At 35.1% G+C, this 19,065-nt stretch overlaps 1 protein-coding gene across 2 annotated transcripts in view; it reads right to left on the reverse strand.

Moving 5' to 3' along the window:
* INPP4B (inositol polyphosphate-4-phosphatase type II B) overlaps positions 1-19,065 on the reverse strand; it is a 749,608-nt gene that overhangs the window by 178,773 nt on the left and 551,770 nt on the right. For both annotated transcript variants that reach the window (XM_046657053.1, XM_046657054.1), the window contains one exon: positions 13,652-13,799. In XM_046657053.1, coding sequence (XP_046513009.1) covers positions 13,652-13,799 — 148 coding nt within the window. The remainder of the gene's footprint in view (positions 1-13,651; positions 13,800-19,065) is intronic.

The following is a 19,065-nucleotide window of genomic DNA, read 5'->3' on the forward strand; positions in this document are numbered from 1 at the left end:
TAATGGAAATGTTCTGTAGCTGTGATATTTAATACGAAGGCTACTAGCCATATGTGGCTATTGAGCACTTAAAATGTGACTAAGGTTACTGAGGAGCTAAATTCTTAATTTCATTTAATTTCAACAAATTGTAACTTTAGTCTAAACAGCCACACAGAGCAAGTAGTTGGATAGCGTGGACCTAGATGGTTCAAATAAGAGCCAAAGAGGGCTCCTTTTTTCCTTCTAAACCTGGCACTTGCCCACTATTTCCTATATCAATGAATTATACTTATCTATTCAGTTATGCAGGTCAGAATATTTGAATCATCCTGAACACCTTACTTCCAGATATAACCTATCACCAAGTCCTGTTAATTTTAGCTCCCTAAAAATCTCAAACATATGTACATTTCTGCATTTCCCCCACCACCTTTCTGACCTAAACCACCATCATTATTAGCGTAGAAAACAACAATATCCGCTAAATTGTTTTATCCTTCCACACTTACCTTCCTTTTTCTAAATGTAATCATGTCATTTTCTGTTAACAATTTCAGCTGTTCTTAGGAAAAGGATTACATTACTGAGTGCTTATTATATGCCAGGTATTATGCTAGAGTCCAGAAGGAGTACAAGAAAACTGACAAGTTCTTCCTTCTCTGAGGCCCAGGAGGCCCTAAGTAATATGAAGCCTGACTATCACCCCCAAATCACTGTCTCAGCTCCAAACACAGCAGTTTGTGGGTGAACACATGCCCAGCCTACTTTTCGGGCCACTGGGAATTTGTGGTTCATACAGTGAACATATCTATGATGTGTGCCAGGTTAGTAAGATAAAGGAGATTGAAATAAATTGCAGACTTGGTTTTATATCTTAAACATTATCACATTATCAACATTCAGCTAACATGAAAAACAATAACAATAATAGCTTTAATGTACTGAGTGTCTACTGTATACATGAGTCCTTCCTTTTGTTTTTAAAGATTGGCACCTGAACTAACATCTGTTGCCAATCTTCTGCTTTTTTTCCTTCCTCTTGTTCTCCCCAAAGCCCCCCAGTACATAGTTGTATATTCTAGTTGTAGGTCCTTCTGGCCATGTCATGTGGGATGCCACCCCAGCGTGGCTCGATGAGCAGTGCCATGTCCCAGCCCAGGATCTGAACCAGAAAATCCCAGGGCCGCCGAAGCAGAGGGCATGAATTTAACCACTCGGCCACGGGGCTGGTTCCCATGATTCTTTACATAGATGGTAAGAGTGATTTCCCATATTAAAGGTCAATATATGTATGCCCCAAGGGTTTTTCATCACTAGCTCATTTTAAACCTCACAATAACCACGTACATTTATTATTTAATCCCTTGTTTACAGTTGAGGAGACTGAAGATAAAAGCAGGGAGAGAAATTGCACCATATCACATAGCTACTAAGTGGAATTGGAGGAAGCCAGGTTTCAAACCCAGAGCTGCATTCACACACACACACCCACACACACACCCCCCAAAACAAAACCTGAGAGTCTCCTGATTGCTCATTTAACTACTATAGTAGCCTTGTAAGACAAACGATAATGTTATTACCTAAAAAGATCTGGAAATTGAGAGATGAATAATTGTCTACAAGTTACAAGTATGTATCAGGTGGCAGATATAGGTTTTGAACTAGGGTCCATAATGATTCTGTTTCTGTGCTCTTATCATTGCGACACACTCTCCCCTACTCAATCCATTTTAAATAAAGAATCTTGGCATGATAGAAAAAAATGTGCTTCTAAATGAGTTTTGCCTTATTTGTTCCTGTGGGGATATTGCAATACCCAAACAGCAAAATAAAACACATATTTCTATCACCAGCTTGACAATACTAAGCGCTCTACAGGATCTCTCATTAAATGATACCAAGAATCCATAATGATGAATTTAATGGCACACAGCATCTGCCCTCAATACTAGGAGTTGGTAGGACGAATGCACTTTCCATGATAAATAACAAACCACATGGTAACCCAACTGTGCATCAACATTGCATGAAGAAAAATGAACAGAAGAAACAGCACTAATCAGGTATGAATCAACAGTGGTGTCCTGATGTTATATTCTTTATGCATTGCTTTTGGATCTTTAGGACCTAAGATTTTTCTGAGAGAGAGCACACAAGAGAGACAGAGACAAAAACACAAAGAGAAACAAAGTGGAAGAGACAGAACACTATAAAAACATCGATGAGATTCATCAGTTTGAGGTTTATTTGATAAATATAAATATGTATATATATATATATATATGAGATCTAAATAGCATAGCTGGTTCTCTATTACTTTTCCTATTAATCAATGTTTCTTTAAGGTCAGTAAAAATTTTCAGTGTGCTTTTATTTTATCCAAGTATGCAAATATCGATAGACATCTCAAAAGACATGTGCTTCAGCCATGCCAAAATAAACAAGGCATAGGATGAGGCTGGAGAAGTAAGTAGACATAAGATCCTGCTTGCCTTGTAGGCCATGTGAAGGGAAAATCTTGTCTAGTGGAAAACAAATTTAGAAAAATGTACATAAATTATATCTCAGAATGTCAAATGATTTTAAATGGACAGGCTGTGTCACTATGTTGTAAAATCCTACTGTATGTCTTTTTATATAGTGAGGCTGTTTTTGAAATAGAATTTACCTGAATATATTCCAGTTCTAATATATATTTTTAACTTTTTTTTTTTTTTGGTGAGGAATGTTGGCCCTAAGCTAACATCTATTGCCAACCCTCCTCCTTTTGCTTGAGGAAGAGTGTCCCTGAGCTAACACCTGTGACAGTCTTCCACTATTTTGTATGTGGGAAACTCCCACAGCATGGCTTGATGAGTGGTGTAGGTCTGTGCCCAGGATCCAAAACCGTGAACCTGGGCCACGAAAGTGGAGTATGCTGAACTTAACCACTATGCCACTGGGCCAGCCCCTATACTTTTAACATTTTTCAAAAGGCACCCTTGTAATGTTATCAGTTTGAAATAAAAACCATTTTTTTCATAGTCACAAAATGCTTTAAGATAGGGTGCAAGGTCAGAAAATTAAATATCTTCTGCATTTCTCTCAAAACAGATATAGTGCTTAGAAAGACAATTTCACAGAATATGATAATATGTAAGTAAACACGTGGACATGTGTCTCTGAAACATGTATCTCTGGGTAGCAACTAGCCTTGCAACCTGGGACTTCAAAACATCTTACTGACCACCTTTTTCATATATAAGAATATACTTATGTTCAAGAAATAGATTTAGGACACAGATATATATCTATATAGATACACTTATAGTTCTATAATATAGCTCTAAAAATATAGAACACAGAATATTTGAAATATATAGTGTTGAAAAAAGTGTTTATCTTCATTGATATAAAATATTCTATCACCATGAATTTAGTATATGTACATTTACAAACACTAATATCTAAGACAAAGCAGGTACATTCACTCAAAGAAGTGTAATAAAACTTTTATTTAAAGTTTTTACATCCCAAACTCTATCCCATTCTCCCCTACTAAAGTATTTTGGTTCAGATTTTTGATATTTCATCTACAAGACTGTTTCTCTGCATGATACACACAAATATTTATATGTTTTATATAAAACTGAAGAGAGACTTAAAGTTAATTGTTATAAAATATTCTTATCCTTTCTTCTAAACTCCCAACACCATATGCCAGAAAGTTTCTCTATTTCCCTAACCCTGGGATCAATGAAGAAAAATAAGCGTAAGGAAGAAATGAAGCAGGAGAAAAAGAGAAAAATACATGATATAAATCAAACTAATTTTTTCCTGGGGAGTTTTATGGACAATAAGGTTCTTCACTGAAATATTTCATTTGTTTAAAGCTTTTGGTACTATGACAGGTTTTCAAACATAATTTTATAGTGTAGAAATGTATACTTTTTTGATAAAGCTAAACACTGCGGCCACAGAGCCTCCCGTCTAAACATCTCCGTGTGCACACCGTGATTTAATACTGTATTTGAAGCTGTCATGGAGCTTCAATTCTATGAGTAACATCATTTTGTCTAGTAACTAACATATTTCAATGCAGACTGAGCATAGCAAAGCTCTGAAGTAGTACAAAATCTGAAGAAAATACTCAACATAAACAAAATATGTGGCAACACTAAAACAAACTATAAAAATTTTATAGGTGGTTGTTTGGCAAGACCTACATAACCTGCATGAGACCTGAATTGAAGGACTGTTAAGCTTGAAGCATTATAAACACAGGCAAAGATGCACATATGCACACACACACAGACACATATACACACCTTCTATGTGTTTAGGGTCTCTGAGCTGTCTTCAACATGTCACTCTCCTTTCCTTTCATTATAATCACTCCACAATAAACCACTTGCTATTTCCTCCACCCTTAAAGCATGCTAGATAAAAGAACTGGTCTGCTTTACAATACCGAATCCCTTATGTATCGTGAATATGGACTAATTTAGGAAACTTCTCAGAAGCAAGGTGTTACACTAAGTACTTTGTAAGTAGAACGCCCTCCTTCTCCTTCCCCAATATACAGTTCCAGCATAGGCCTCCAGAGGTTAAACTCCTACTGGAAAACTGCATTTTATAAGATTTCAATCAGATTGTGTGAATTTGAGTTGTGAGCCATAGATTTTAAGGAAATAAGGCCATTGGCAGAAAAGCCACTAGCAGACTGTGCACTGTCACAGGCAAGAAATGATGGCGGGTTGGGATTAGAGTAAGATGGAGTGAAAATGTAAAAAACAGATGAGTTTTAGAGAAAGTGTGGAATCAGAATGATTGGAAATTGATACTCGATATTCAAACTTGAATGTGCATAGAGATAGTGAGACAAGACAAAAATGTATGTCCTGTGTTTCTGCATTGGACTGTTGGACAGAGGGTGGTATCATTTACTGAGAAAGGAATTAATTGAGGGAGAATGATTTTAAAGGGAACGACATGAGCTATGTCTTAGACATGTTGACTTGGAAGTAATTACAAAACATCTAAGTGGAAACATTTAGCAGGCAGTTGGATGGAGGTATCTGGAGCTCAGAAGACAATATGAATTGGAGGATTTAGAAAACAATAGCACACAGATGACAATGGATCCTATGGGAGTGGATGCAACTGATCACGAAGAACACAAAGAGTGAGAGAGCATGGAGATGGAGAAACATGCACAAAGAATCACCGACATTTCAGGGATGGGCAGGAGGAGAAGAGTCTCCTATGAAGACAGAGAAGGCATGACTAGCAAGGTCACCTGACTACCAGGGGTGTGTGCAGCCATAGCAGCTGATGGTAGACTGCTTCAAGAAGGAGTTGAATGCTACCAAGCGGCCAAAAAGATGAAGGCTAAAGATTGTTCACTAAATTTAATGACAAAGAAGTCATTGGGAGATTTTAGCCTATAACTATTTCAGCCTTCAACAGATCAAATATCCAGAAAAGACAGAGAGAGACAGAACATTGCAAAAACAACTAATTCATTGTAATAACAATTTTAAGTTACTAGAAATTAAAAGATATATACATCCCCCTGTTCATAGCAGAATTATTTACAATAGCCAAGATACGGAAACAAACATTGATGGATGAATGGATAAAGAAAATGTAGTGTGTATATATACAATGGAATATTATTTCCATAAAAAAGAAGGAAATTTTGCCATTTCTGACAATATGGATGAACCCTCAGAGCATCACACTAAATGAAATAAATTACACAGGGAAAGACATGATCTCAATTATGTGTGCAATCTAAACAAAAAAACAAAACCCAACAAACTCATAGACATAGATACAGAGAACAGATTGGTGGTTGCCAGAGGTGTAGGGTCAGGAGTGGGCAAAATGGGAGAAGGGAGGCGAAAGGTACAAACTTCCAGTTATAAAATAAATAAGCCATGAGAATGCAATGTACAACCTTGTGACTACAATTAACGATACTATATTGCATATTTAAAAGTTGCTAAGGGAGGAGATTTTAAAAGTTCTCATCACAAGAAAAAAATTTGTAACTATGTATGGTGATGGATGTTAACTAGACTTCTTGAGGTGGTCATTTCACAATATATACACATATGGAATCCTGTTGTACATGTAAAACTAATATAATGTTATATGTCAATTATACCTCAATAAAAAAATTTTAAAAAGACAGAATAGAAATAAAACCAGCAAAACAAAATAGAAATAGAAATATAAGTATGCAGTTCACACAAGAAGTCTGTTTAAAAAAAGAAAGATGATAAAGATAAAATAGAAATAATTAATTGAGACAACAGGAAGAGTAGAATTGATAAGTCTAGAAGAATCCTCTTTCAAAAGATCAATAAAAATCAAATATATTAATCCTTATAAAAAATATACAAAAGCTATATGAAGAAAACTACAATAGTATATTTGTACATATAAAAGAGGATTTGAGCAGACCATATTCCTGAATGTAAAGAGTGAATATTCCAAAGATGTCAGTTCTTTTGAAAGTAATTTTGCTGTTATTGTCTCCATTCAATGTTTTTAATTACTTTGCTTATGACAGTGGAGAGGCATGGAAACTTGGCAAGTATTATAAGGAGGTGAGAAAGAAATAGAATATTGAAAATATGATATTGAAGATAGTAAGTTTTCAGAAATGTAGCTAATTTCACATCTCATTTTATCATGTTATCAAATAAATTCTTGATTATTAAAATTTAAAATGCAAAATAAATGAAAATTTAATAGTGAGAGTATTGATTAATATTGAACTGATCTCAAAATAAAGACAAACTTTCTAAGTATACTGAAAAATCACAAAATATACATAAAATCTTACTATAAAAATAATAAAATATAAATTTAAGAATAATATTTGAAAAAATATGTCATAAAATATATACTGAATATATACTAAATACATAAGTAGCTCTTGCAAATCAAAAGGGAAACTATGAATACTCTGGTTCCCACATGGACATCTATGTGTATTTGTACTAAACATATAGATACATGTACAACCACACAAAGTATCAAAAGTATAAATTTAAGAGGCAAGGGGACTCCAATAGTTGATACCAGCATATCACCCAAAAGGCCAGATAGAGCCCACGGCATCTCAGTGGTTACCAGTCATCCCATAATAGAAACCACTAGGCATCCAAAGGACACTGCAAGGAATCAAGAATGCCTTTGTCACTGCTGCTCTGAAAACACAGTCAGCCCATCCTCATTTACCCATATATTTTCCTGAGGTAGGGAAGGGAGAAAAGTGAAATTCTGAATGCCTGGTAATTTTCCTAAAAAAACAGTCATCCAAAATTTTTAAACGAAGCATGAGGGAGACCTAAATTTTGAATGGACTTTGATGTTTGGATGGAAAGTAAACTGTTTAAACCAGAAGAAACCAAGGTATGGTTAACTGGCAAGTCTAAGTATTCTTTGTTATTTGTAAGGGTCAGTGTATTTCTTTTCAATTGCTGTGTAATAAATTACCATTCTAAATCCACCATCCAGAAATAATCATTGTTAACATGTTAGGATACATATTACTAATAGTTTAGTTTATTTCTAGTCTACTTTTTCTTCTAGTCTTTTTAATGTAGCAATAAAAATTAAGATGCAATAATTTTTACTGATTAGTAGCCTAGATTTTTATTTACCACTATATGGTAGAATCACAGATGTATTCATAATACAACTCAGATATGCAAGGAAAATTAAGCATGATACCAGGTCATAAAGGTCATGGGGAGCAAAATTTTGCTTTCCAAAGTGAGGCTTATGAAGATGAGAGTAGATGAAGAAAATAAGACACAGCCTTCCTTCTAGGTGGTGAAGTTAGAGTGATTTTACTTTCCCTTTTTTATATTTTCTATATCTTTACTATTTTCTATAGTGAGCATATATTATTTTTTTGGAAAAAATTCAATATACATTTTATATATTTGTAAAATATGGCTCCAGGAGCAAAGAATCAGAAAACTGCTAAGCACAACATAAGCCTTTCTTCTCAGCAGTAAACATAACTTGAGTGATGTCTACGATTCCCTGTTTGCGAATTTTTTGGACCTAAACCATAATATAAAATTCAAAGTGTAGTGTTGTGAAAACACTTCACCGCCAGTGCAAAAGCTGTGATGTATCTGAACCTGACCTCAGAAGGCTTAGGCCAATGGGAGGGAGCCCCAAAGAATTTAAATTCTATCACAGCCCTAAGACTTTGTGTATGCACAATCTCAAATTTAATAAAAGTAGTTCGTGTTGAATGCAACGTGTTGAGTCACACTAACTGTGAGACGAAGAGACTAACAGCAAGAGAGCTTTTAGGTGGCAGCTGCAGGCAAGGACAGACATTGCGTAGGAGTGATGTGAAACTAGCTTCCGCACCATTATGTCTCTGCCAACATTTACATTCCATGTCATGACTGGCTGAGAAGGATAACGTTTTCCTCAATTATGCATACCGGTATGCATAATTCAAACAGGCAAATCATGCACACATGTGGTCTCTGCAAACACTCCCAATAACTTACTCTGTCAAGTGTTTACAAATCTCAGATGTAAGAAAGTTAATAACATACTTGGATGTTACGAGTGGAATTTCATTCTTACCAAGTTAAAAAAATTATGAAATCACTAATAATGCCTTATCTTTAAGACAATTTTGACTACACATATACCTTATATTTCCTTAATTCTCTTCCTTAACTGCTGTTTCTTTCACAATTAAATCCACAGTCAAATTTTAGGGATTTTCTCTCTGCGAGACTGATATTTATGAGACTAATTTATGACTGATTTATGAGACTGACAGTAATCATAGCAGTCTTTTCAATCTTCCATTTTCCACTCCCTTGGTAAAGGAGGGGCAGTTATGTAACAAAATATTAGAATAATTCCCTAAACAGTCCTATAGAGAGACAGCAACACACCAACTCAGAGAAGCTAACTGTATTTGGTCACCAGCTTACATATAAAAATTTAAATCTGGGGTGAAAAGGGAGATTGAAAGAGTCAATTTATCATGAAATCAATTTATCATGAAAGGGTAGGATTTTCAAAATCCAGACTCCACGGAAGTCCAGGACTGACCACATTTGCAAATTCATCTTCTTAGTAATTGAGAGGAAAGTTCATTTTTGTAAATAAAGTTTTGTTAAAACATAGCCACAATTATTTATTCACATATTGTCTATGAGTGCTTTGCTTCTGCAACAGCAGGGCCAAGCAGTAGAGGCGTGACCATATGCATTTCAAAGTCTAAAATATTTACTATTTTGTCCTTTAAGAAAAAGTTTTTGCTGACACTTGATGTAGGGCATGGCTAAGTTCATAAGTTCATATTGTATTTACTGACTTCTCTAAACAAAAATAAGATTATTTATCCCCATCTATCTAGCTAGCTAGCTAGCTCACTCCATCTATCCACAGGTCCTACACAGAACAAACTATGAAAAGGGTCTTAGTGACAGCTTACATCTGCTACTCATTGACTTATTACTCTTCACCAACTAAAATGATACAATTTAACTAATATTTATTTTAAAGATTCAGAAAATAGTTGTTTAGGTTTCTTAGCAATGTAAATGACCATAATATAAGTTGGCCAGGGAAGTTTTTTTTGTTTGAAGAAAAAACTCCAAGCTTTTTGTTCAATAATTCCCCCAGGATAGATTTCCGAGCACACAAAAGGAGCATTTTGCACTGCTTGCAGGAACTAAAAGATAACAGCACTATAGCACCCATAGTCTTCATCAAACAAAGTAAGATAGTCCATCTAAACTGTGTGGTTGGGAGGGAGGTTGAGGCAAGTAAAATACTTTCTGGGGTCTGAATAAGACTAGGGTTAAAGAGGCCAAGAAAAGAACTTCAGAGTAAAGTTGTGTGCAGGCTGGAGATTCCACCCAACCAAGAAAAATGTTTCAAGTCCTTTTGCAGGACAATGTCTCATTCTTACATATTTAATTTATTATATTATCTTATATCATATTAATTTCATATTATAATATAATTTAATTTTTATAGTATACCAATTTATATTATATTGCAAATATAGTTCTTAATTTATGTTCTCAGTTTGATGACATATCTTCAAGTAGATTTTTCAAGAAAGTTTAGTGGGTGACATTTTCTGAGCTCCTGCATACTTAATTATGTCATTTCCATTACCTTCATTCATAAAAAGTTCATAATCTGACCCTATATAATAAAGTGGGGTCATAGCCTTTACCTCTCAAAAATCAGTATTCAAAAATCAGTTATTCCACGGGCTTCTGCAAAGAAGTGTAAACTTAGCCTGATTTTAGCATGTAAAGGAAAAAATCAAAATTGCATACATTTTCACTGTTTTCTTTCAAGCTTCTGCACAAATTTTTCTTCCCCAAGAACACTTAAAATTATCTGGGAGTTTCCAGCTTTGTGCCCTGCACATCTAGCATCTTCTCTCTCATCATTTTGAACTCACTTCACCTTTGTTCAGCGTTTGAGGAGAGCTTATTCTGTTTGTCTTCCACATTACTGATAGGATTTCTCAGTGTCAGATCTGTTCTTTTCTGCTGGTTCTTTTCTGTGGCTTTAATTTGGCTGCTGTATTTTAAAATTTCATTATTCCCTCCACTAACCTTTTCTTCTCAGCATTTTCCCTATAGGATGATGGCTCTTTTCTTATGGTTTTCTGATTCTGTTTCATAATAGCCACACCTTCTTATACTCTAACCAGATGGCTAGTCAATTTTCCTAGAAACTTTTCCTATTTCCCTTTTGAGTCTTCAGTATGATTTTTTCCCTACTTTATAAACTTTTAAAGATTCATTGTTGAATTTTTAAAACACATTCTAATGATGGGAGATCTACAAAGAAAAGCTGTTGGAAAAAGCAAAAGGTATGTGGAACAGGCTGGTCATCACAGTGCCTAGCCAATTTTTAGAAGCTATTAGGTTTTTATAGTTTAAAATCAAAATAGGATTTTCTTCTCTGAACAATTCCCAATGTATACTGATGACAGTTCCTAGAGCTGTCACTAGCAATGGAACTTTATATATGGAGGAATTGTGCCTTGTCTCCACCAAAACTGCCCGCTATCCCCTTCCATGCATTTGCAATTTTTTTTCCTGCAAATACATAGGAAAAAAGACATACAGAGAAAGGCAAGAGAACAGGATGGGTGGACAACACTTTGTTGTGTTAAAAATATTAAAACAGTAATTACAGAGGCTATGCCTACTAAAATTCAATGGCTTAATGGCTGCTTTCTCCTTATTCTATACTCAATATTTCCCCCTGGGATTTAGGGTCCATGAATGGATAGACAGAGAGCTACTAAAGGGAGTGGGAGCGGAGGGTGGGGTTGGAGATAGTCCTGTGGAGAACTCAAAAGCTGTAGACATGCAGAAGGTCAGCTGCTGAGCCTTCAAGGGGTTTCTAAACTGATAACAAAAGACAGATGCGGGCAGCAGCAGTGGTCTTTCTCTTCACTTTCTTTCTCACTAGCTTTCTGTATTTTTAGATGAAACAGCATTAGTCCATCAACTCATATTTCCAACCCCAAAATATGAACCTAATAATTAGTCATTGTGTTATATATAGTATGTAGTATAATAATATAGTATTATGTTAATAGATTTCAGTATTTTGTAAAAAGTCATCATTTTCCATTTTCTGTGTCTATATGAATATTTTAGTGGGAATTTAGGACTGGCTAAATTTGATGCAGCTTTCAGGTGCAATTTTATAGGATAAAGCATAGCCCAACTTCTTTCTTTTTTCTTCTTTTTTGAGGAAGATTAGCCCTGAGCTAACTGCTTCCAATCCTCCTCTTTTCGCTGAGGAAGACTAGCCCTGAGCTAACATCCATGCCCATCTTCCTCTACTTTATACGTGGGACGCCTACCACAGCATGGCGTGCCAAGCGGTGCCATGTCCGCACCCGGAATCCAAACCAGCAAACCCCGGGCCACCAAAGCGGAACATGCACACTTAACCGCTCTGCCACCAGGCCGGCCCCTTAGCCCAACTTCTTAAATCTGCTTTGTCTGGCAACTCCTCTTCTGTGGCTCTCAGCTGAAATAAAGGTGCTAGGTTCTGCCTGTCACTTCTAACTCCTGCTTGTCTCCTGAGTCCTCCCTTATTCTACACCCTCTGTGAGGCACAGTTATTCTCTCCCACCCTTCCGTGTGAAATGTGATCTTTACGTGACTCCAGTAAGAGTGCTTCTTAGTGTCCAATAGTCTAGAATACAACAATGTTGAGGATGACACTTCTTTTATGACTTTGAAAACCCAAACTCCATGCTCCTCTAATCTGCACATCAGCTTGTTAATCCTTCCTGAGAGTTTCTGCCCATCACCTACTCTTACTATTAGCCCTAGGAAGGGATAAAATCGAACAATTTGGCTTACGCTAATTCATGCTTGCAGCTGGCTCTTATAAGTAGTCTGCTTAGGTTCTGAACATGCTCCAGGTTCTCTCGGGCTGAGTCAATACCTGCTGTCTGATTTCTGCGGCCTGATTATCATCACGCTGCTACTCTCAAGTGTCCGCCTTCCTTTCCCTCTTTCCTTTACTTCCCTAGCTCCAGGATGTTGTCTTATATGTCTTATATGTTTGATTTTCCCTAAAATCCAGGTTCTGTTTTCTTTGTTCTTCACTTGAATATATATTATTTGCGCAGTCCTTCCTACCCTAACAAATCTTGTCAATACTGCCAGGCTTGACCATGGTGCACTCACTGGTTTAGGTCACTATGGCATCCCAGGGGCTGAAGAGTCTACCAAAGGAGCACAATACTATTAAGCAACTTGGTGTACTATCGCGAGCATAGGCAGAAATCCAAATTTGGGACATTTTACATTTTCCTATATATTTTAGCAATTACAAATGTTAACTATTGAAAATATTTGCTAATTTTCTGAGATTTAGGGCCTTAACAGTATTTAGTATAATGTAGTATTCGGCATTTTTAAAGTCACTAGAAGTTTATAAGGCGGAGAAACAAATTGTTTGATCAATCATGGCTCAGAGATACTCTTATCAACAATCAGCTTCAAATCCTTCTGTTATATTATAGCAATGGATTTAATTTTGTTGTATGACATACTGTCCATTCACATAGTATACTGTATCAATCATCTCAAAGAGTGCTTAGACCAAGAAATATCTGAAAACTTTGTTACAGATGAGTAGTCCAAAGAAGGGTCAAGTAGGAATTCCTTACAGAAACAGTGATCATAAGCACATAGGTAAGGACACAAGGATTATTAGCTAGGTCAAAGCTCAGGTTATTGGCTAGACACAAGTGATACAATAACAATCTAATGCAAGCCACAAATGAGAGTTACATGTGTAATTTTAAATTTTCTAGTAAAAACAAGCAAGTGAAGTTAACATATTTTATTTAACCCCAATATATCCAAAATGTTAAGATTTCATTATGATGTCAGTCCTTTTTTTGTTTGTATGCTAAGAATGCAAAATCTGGTGTGTGTTTTAGACTTACAGAACATCTCAAATTAGAACATTCACATTTCGAGTGATTAATAGCCAAATAGGACTAGCGGCATCATACTAGACAGTGCAGTAGTCTAGATTTTTATATCATCATACTTTAAGAAAAAATGTTTTATAGAAAAAATAATTAACATGAGAGACATTAAAAATTACTTTTTCTTACCTACACAAATCTTCTTTTATGTGAAGAGAGATCAATTCCTTAGGAATATGAAAAGAAAGTATGCTCTCTGACATCTGCTCGCGGATTCGCATCCACTTATTGTCAGATGTGGGAAATCTATATAATTTACACACTGGGTTCTTCAACACTGGGAAGAAAGAAAAAATAAAAGGTTAAGAATTAAATTATAAAGATATGTACATCAGATGAGGATCAATTAGCCAAATCATTAATCAGAGTACCATTCTAATTATTTATTGGATCAAAAATTTGTTTTTTATCAAAATCTATTTGTGTTTGAATTGCTAAGAATTTTGTGGTTACATCTCATCTTTTCAGTAGTTTCTGAGACATATAGTCTTTATTAAATTAAAAAATGATACATCAAATTCCAATTCATAAATACAGCTACATGGTTTTTTAATTTATGACCTATTAATTTCTTTCTCTTCTAAAGATTTCTTAAGGCATATGTTTTTATAAATATAGATGAAACTATACGTATATATACATAATACACACTTTGAAAAAATATATTTCTGAATTTCTTCTGATCACTCTTAGTCAATTTTACCCACTTACATAGTAGGTGACAACTGATATGTTATTTCAGAGGTTTTAAATGGCTCTACTACTAAAAATGATTTATTTCTTAAATGTCAGAAAGGTTCATTCCTTGGCTTAAGATCTATTACAATTAAAATATTATGCATACTTGAGTGCCAATGCGTCGATAACACACTTGTCTGAAACCACATATTATCAGACGCAAGACAGGGAGACTATGAACAAACTCTATTTAAGGTGAGTGGGCAGTGATTAGGGGAGAAGTAACGAGGTCATGCTATCAAGAATTTTGAAAAGTTTAGGGAAAAAGTAAAGGGCCAGCTATTAAGATAAGACTTGATACTTTTTTTTCGCCAGGACAGCACTCCTACCACACACTCCCAAGCCGTATATTTCAGAGCAGAATTTTATCTCCATTGCTCTTGCACAATGGATGCCTTTGTTACACTCAGATGCCAAAGCTTAATGGGCAATAAAATATCAGGTCAATCACCAGTCAAGTATCTATGATTATTTGGCTCCAGTTTACCAATAAAGCTGATTAAAAACAGAATTTGATATTGAAATGGATGTAGGGCTTTAAATAATATCAAGCATGGTATGTGGGCCAAGTCTCCTAAATGTATAGGGTAAAATGCCTTTCAAAATTTTAGGGTTCTATAAGACTCTATCTCATTCACTACCTGAATAACATATAATATCCTTCTGAACATTAAAGTGAGGATCTATTCATCCATTCTTCTGCAACCATGCGTTCTCAGAGTACAGTCTGGACATTATTTTTACCAGAATTGATACTACATTGGAAACCTTGATTTCAAACATCCCACTCTTTAATGACCAAATTCAAAGCTACCCCCTACTAAAAATTAGCCACAGTGCTCACTTTTCAAAAGCACCTATAGAAGCTAGAAGACAGCAAAATATCTCCAGTATGTTGAGAGACAACATTTCAAATCTAGAGTTGTATATCCAAAGAGATTATATTTTTAACATAAACACGATCTTTAAGTTTTATCAATTAGATCATATCACAGATCCATATATAAAGTCAATTATGTTTATTTTTTCTTTTTTTGTTGAGGTATAATTGATATATAAAATTATATTAGTTTCAAGTATACAACGTAATGATTTGACATTTGTATAATATTGCAAAATAATCAGCGCAATAAGTCTAGTTAACGTCTGTCACCATACAGTTACATTTTTTTTCTTGTGATGAGAACTTGTAAGACCTACTCTCTCAGCAATTTTCAAATACACAATACAGTATTATTAACTATAGTCACCACGCTATACATTACATCCCCATGACTTATTTAATATAACTGGAAACTTGCATCTTTTGACTGCCTTCACTGATTTTTGCCCATCTGCATCCCCCTGCCTCTGGCAACCACCAATCTGTTCTCTGTATCTATGAGTTTGTTTCTTGCTTGGTTTTAGTTTTTGTTCTTTTACATTCCACATATAAGTGAGATCATACAGTATTTGTTTTCTCTGAATTATTTCACTTAGCATAATGCCCTCAAGTTTCATCCATGTTGTCACAAATGGCAAGTTTTCATTCTTTTTTATGGCTGTATAATAATCCATTATGTTTATATATACCAAGTTTTCCTTATCCATTCACTGTTGGTGAACATTTAGGTTATTTCCACGTCTTGGCTACTGAAAATAATGCTGCAATGAACATGGAGGTGCACATATCTTTTGGAATTAGTGTTTTTGTTTCTTTGGATAAATACCCAGAAGTGGGATAGCTGGATTCTATAGTATTTCTATTTTTAACTTTTTGAGGAAACTTCATACTGTTTTCCATAGTGACTGTACCAGTTTACATTCCAACCAACAGTACACAAGGGCTCCCTTTTCTCCACATCCTTGCCAACACTTGTTATTTCTTGTCTTTTTGATAATAGCCATTCTAACAAGTATGAGGTAATATCTCATTGTGTTTTTAATTTGCATTTTCCTGATGACTAGTGATGTTGAGCACCTTTTCATGTACCTGTTGGCCATCTGTATGTCTTCCTTGGAAAAATGTCTTTTCAGATCATCTGCTTATATTTTAATTGAATTTTTTTGTTGTTTTTGCTACTGAGTTGTATGAATTCTTTACATATTTTGGATATTAGGCCTTATCAGATATATTTTCGTTCATCTGAAATATAAGAACCTACAGCCAGTCAATAAAAGAAACTACGATATTTCATTCATTTTTAAAGTGTAAATGTTTCAAAGATTTAAGAATTTTATTACAACTTCTATTGGCATATCTCTAGGGTTGGAGAAGAAGAAAAAGTGTGTATTTAATTCAATGTAGGGTCAGTTTGGTTAAGCCATTTATGGGATCTCATGAATTCTAACATAGCTAACATGATTAGGAATATAAATGCATCCTTTTATAGTAAGACAAAAACTCAGTCTCTGAAATGTCCCAATTTTTCTTTAGTATTCTAAGCAAATATTTAATTACTTGCTTTATCTATACTCAGTATATGCACTGCTTTTTAACCCCTGGTTTTTTTGAAAGATTACACAGAATCTTTGTATCTCCCAAACCATGGTTAAAAATCCTTGGCTTTCTCTTCTCTTTTATAAAACAACAATTATTTTTTAGAAAATTTATATTTTGAAGTAAGTCACAAAATGTAAAATTCTTCATTTTCTCTGTTATCCCCAAACTAGGCCTTCAACTTTTGATTTTATTGCTTTCATTTTAATGCTCTTCAGTGTGTTTTAAATATACACTTTGGTAAAATAGCTTAAGTAGAAATCAAGGGCAGTTTGATTAATGAGCTCTAGAACTCTCCTCTGGCCATCCAGGACACATCACCCAAAGACTCTGTGGGAATGCTGCTGTTTGTACGGGAAACACTTGGGGCAAATAAAAAATCAGGCAACTTGATCATCAAAAAAGAAAAATTCCCAATAATGTCTCCCATCTAACTTTTATGTTACACGTTCTGATCTTTCAAAACTCACAGGTTTACAACATTAGCACAAAACTGTATATACTTATCAGGATCTCAGTGTAGATATAATGATATCCACTTTACAAGCCAATTTGATCTAGTAGCATTCCTTATTGAACATCAATCTATGAATAAAGCGAAAAAATTTCCTCTGTAGCCTAAAATACCATATAATGGAGTCTGACCTCAAAGATGAAAAAATATGGCCTGACTTTAACTGCCATGCAAATTTGTTGCACTGGTTACAAAAAAGACCAGATAAGATGTTCTTAACTCAAAATTCTTGCTGAGTTGATAGTGGGGAGATTTTGTCACATTCTCAGGTAAAAGAAAGGCATGGTATTCATGCATTAACTGTTGAACAATAGGCCATAAATGATGAATGCTTTTGGCAATTTTTTTAATGCTTCTTCCCTGTAATAGAGATACAGTTTCAACAATTCCATTCACACACTCCAGCTGTGTAAATGGGTCCATCACTTTCAGCTCTGGCTCTCCACTGATGCCAAGTATTTCTTCATATAGAAAATGCAAATCTGACTATACGATAGGCTCTGCTCAGCAAAGAAAACTATCTAAAATCTTTTATACATTCTTTTTAAAGAGACTCCTGTGTAATAAGTATTCTCTTCATTTTTTTTTTCACTGTTTTTGCCAAGACAATTGCTAAAAATATCATGTAACAGATTCTCCTAAGAGAAAAGTAGTAGAGACATCTTGGATCACATCATGGCCCTGTGATGCCTTAATCAGGGTAAAGTTCTAAGCTGGTCCAGATATTGATACCTTCTCCTTGAAGTCTACTTCCTAAGGTGAACACATGATAAAAAACAAATGACAGAATTGTTTCCCCCTAAATTGCAGCACAACTCAAATTTCCATATTGTTTCTCTTGGACACTGTAACAGGGCCTCTTTAACAAGGTAATGCCCACTTGCTTTTTCATGGGATTCAGCAATCGTGAAAGCCAAGCTGCCCCAAGTCTGAATTATCAAAGTAGAGATGCCAAAGAAGTGTTCAACAAAGCCAAAAAGTATAGACAATATATAAGAAAGATGGCTGCTCAAGAAGCCTGGGGCAGAAAAGATAAACCAGAGAGACATCACAGGGCTGATTTCTCTTCTTTGTGTGTGCATTAGGGATGCCAGTGGTTTGGACAAAGCATTTTGGAAATTTGGATTCAGAGTCGAGAGGTTCATCAAAAAGTCAAACACTTTTTCAACAGGTTGTCTTCACTATATTTCCCCAAAGGAAGCTCATCTGTGATTATCTTCCTGCATTTTCTTGCTTTTAGGAGGTAGTAGAAGTCACATATTTAAATGGAATCTGACTCGATTGGCGTCAAGCCTTATAAAATCATTATTCTAATGCACTGCAGATTCTTGTAGAGAATCTATTCATTCTGTAGCTTTCAATTATGCAGTTGTTTAGTAGTTTAATTATTCAACTGAACACACATAGTCTATTCTCCAAATACCACATTATACTCACTAAAGATAAGTCTGTGTAATCCAATTAGATATTGACACTCCCTCATTTGTACATGAAATATCTTAGATTTATATACATCTTAAATGCATGTCGGCTCTTTTTCAGATTGGATGAGAACTGAGAAACCTAAATAGAAATCACTAAAACACTATTCTAAGCATGGCTATAGAAAAGAGATTGTAAGAAAACATGAGAGTATAATCACGGGCCCATTTAGAGCCAGTGCAAACAGACCTCAACTCTTATCAACAATGTGATTAAAGATTGTCTTTCAGAAAACCTGCAAAGTCACTTAGCCAGAGCATGCGCAAAAGAAGACATCATGACTTGAAATGACCTCGGAACCAAAAATCCTCCTTCCCACAGAACCCAAGC

The sequence above is a fragment of the Equus quagga genome, chromosome 3 (genome assembly GCF_021613505.1).
Source record: "Equus quagga isolate Etosha38 chromosome 3, UCLA_HA_Equagga_1.0, whole genome shotgun sequence".
In the NCBI taxonomy this organism is placed as follows: domain Eukaryota; kingdom Metazoa; phylum Chordata; class Mammalia; order Perissodactyla; family Equidae; genus Equus; species Equus quagga.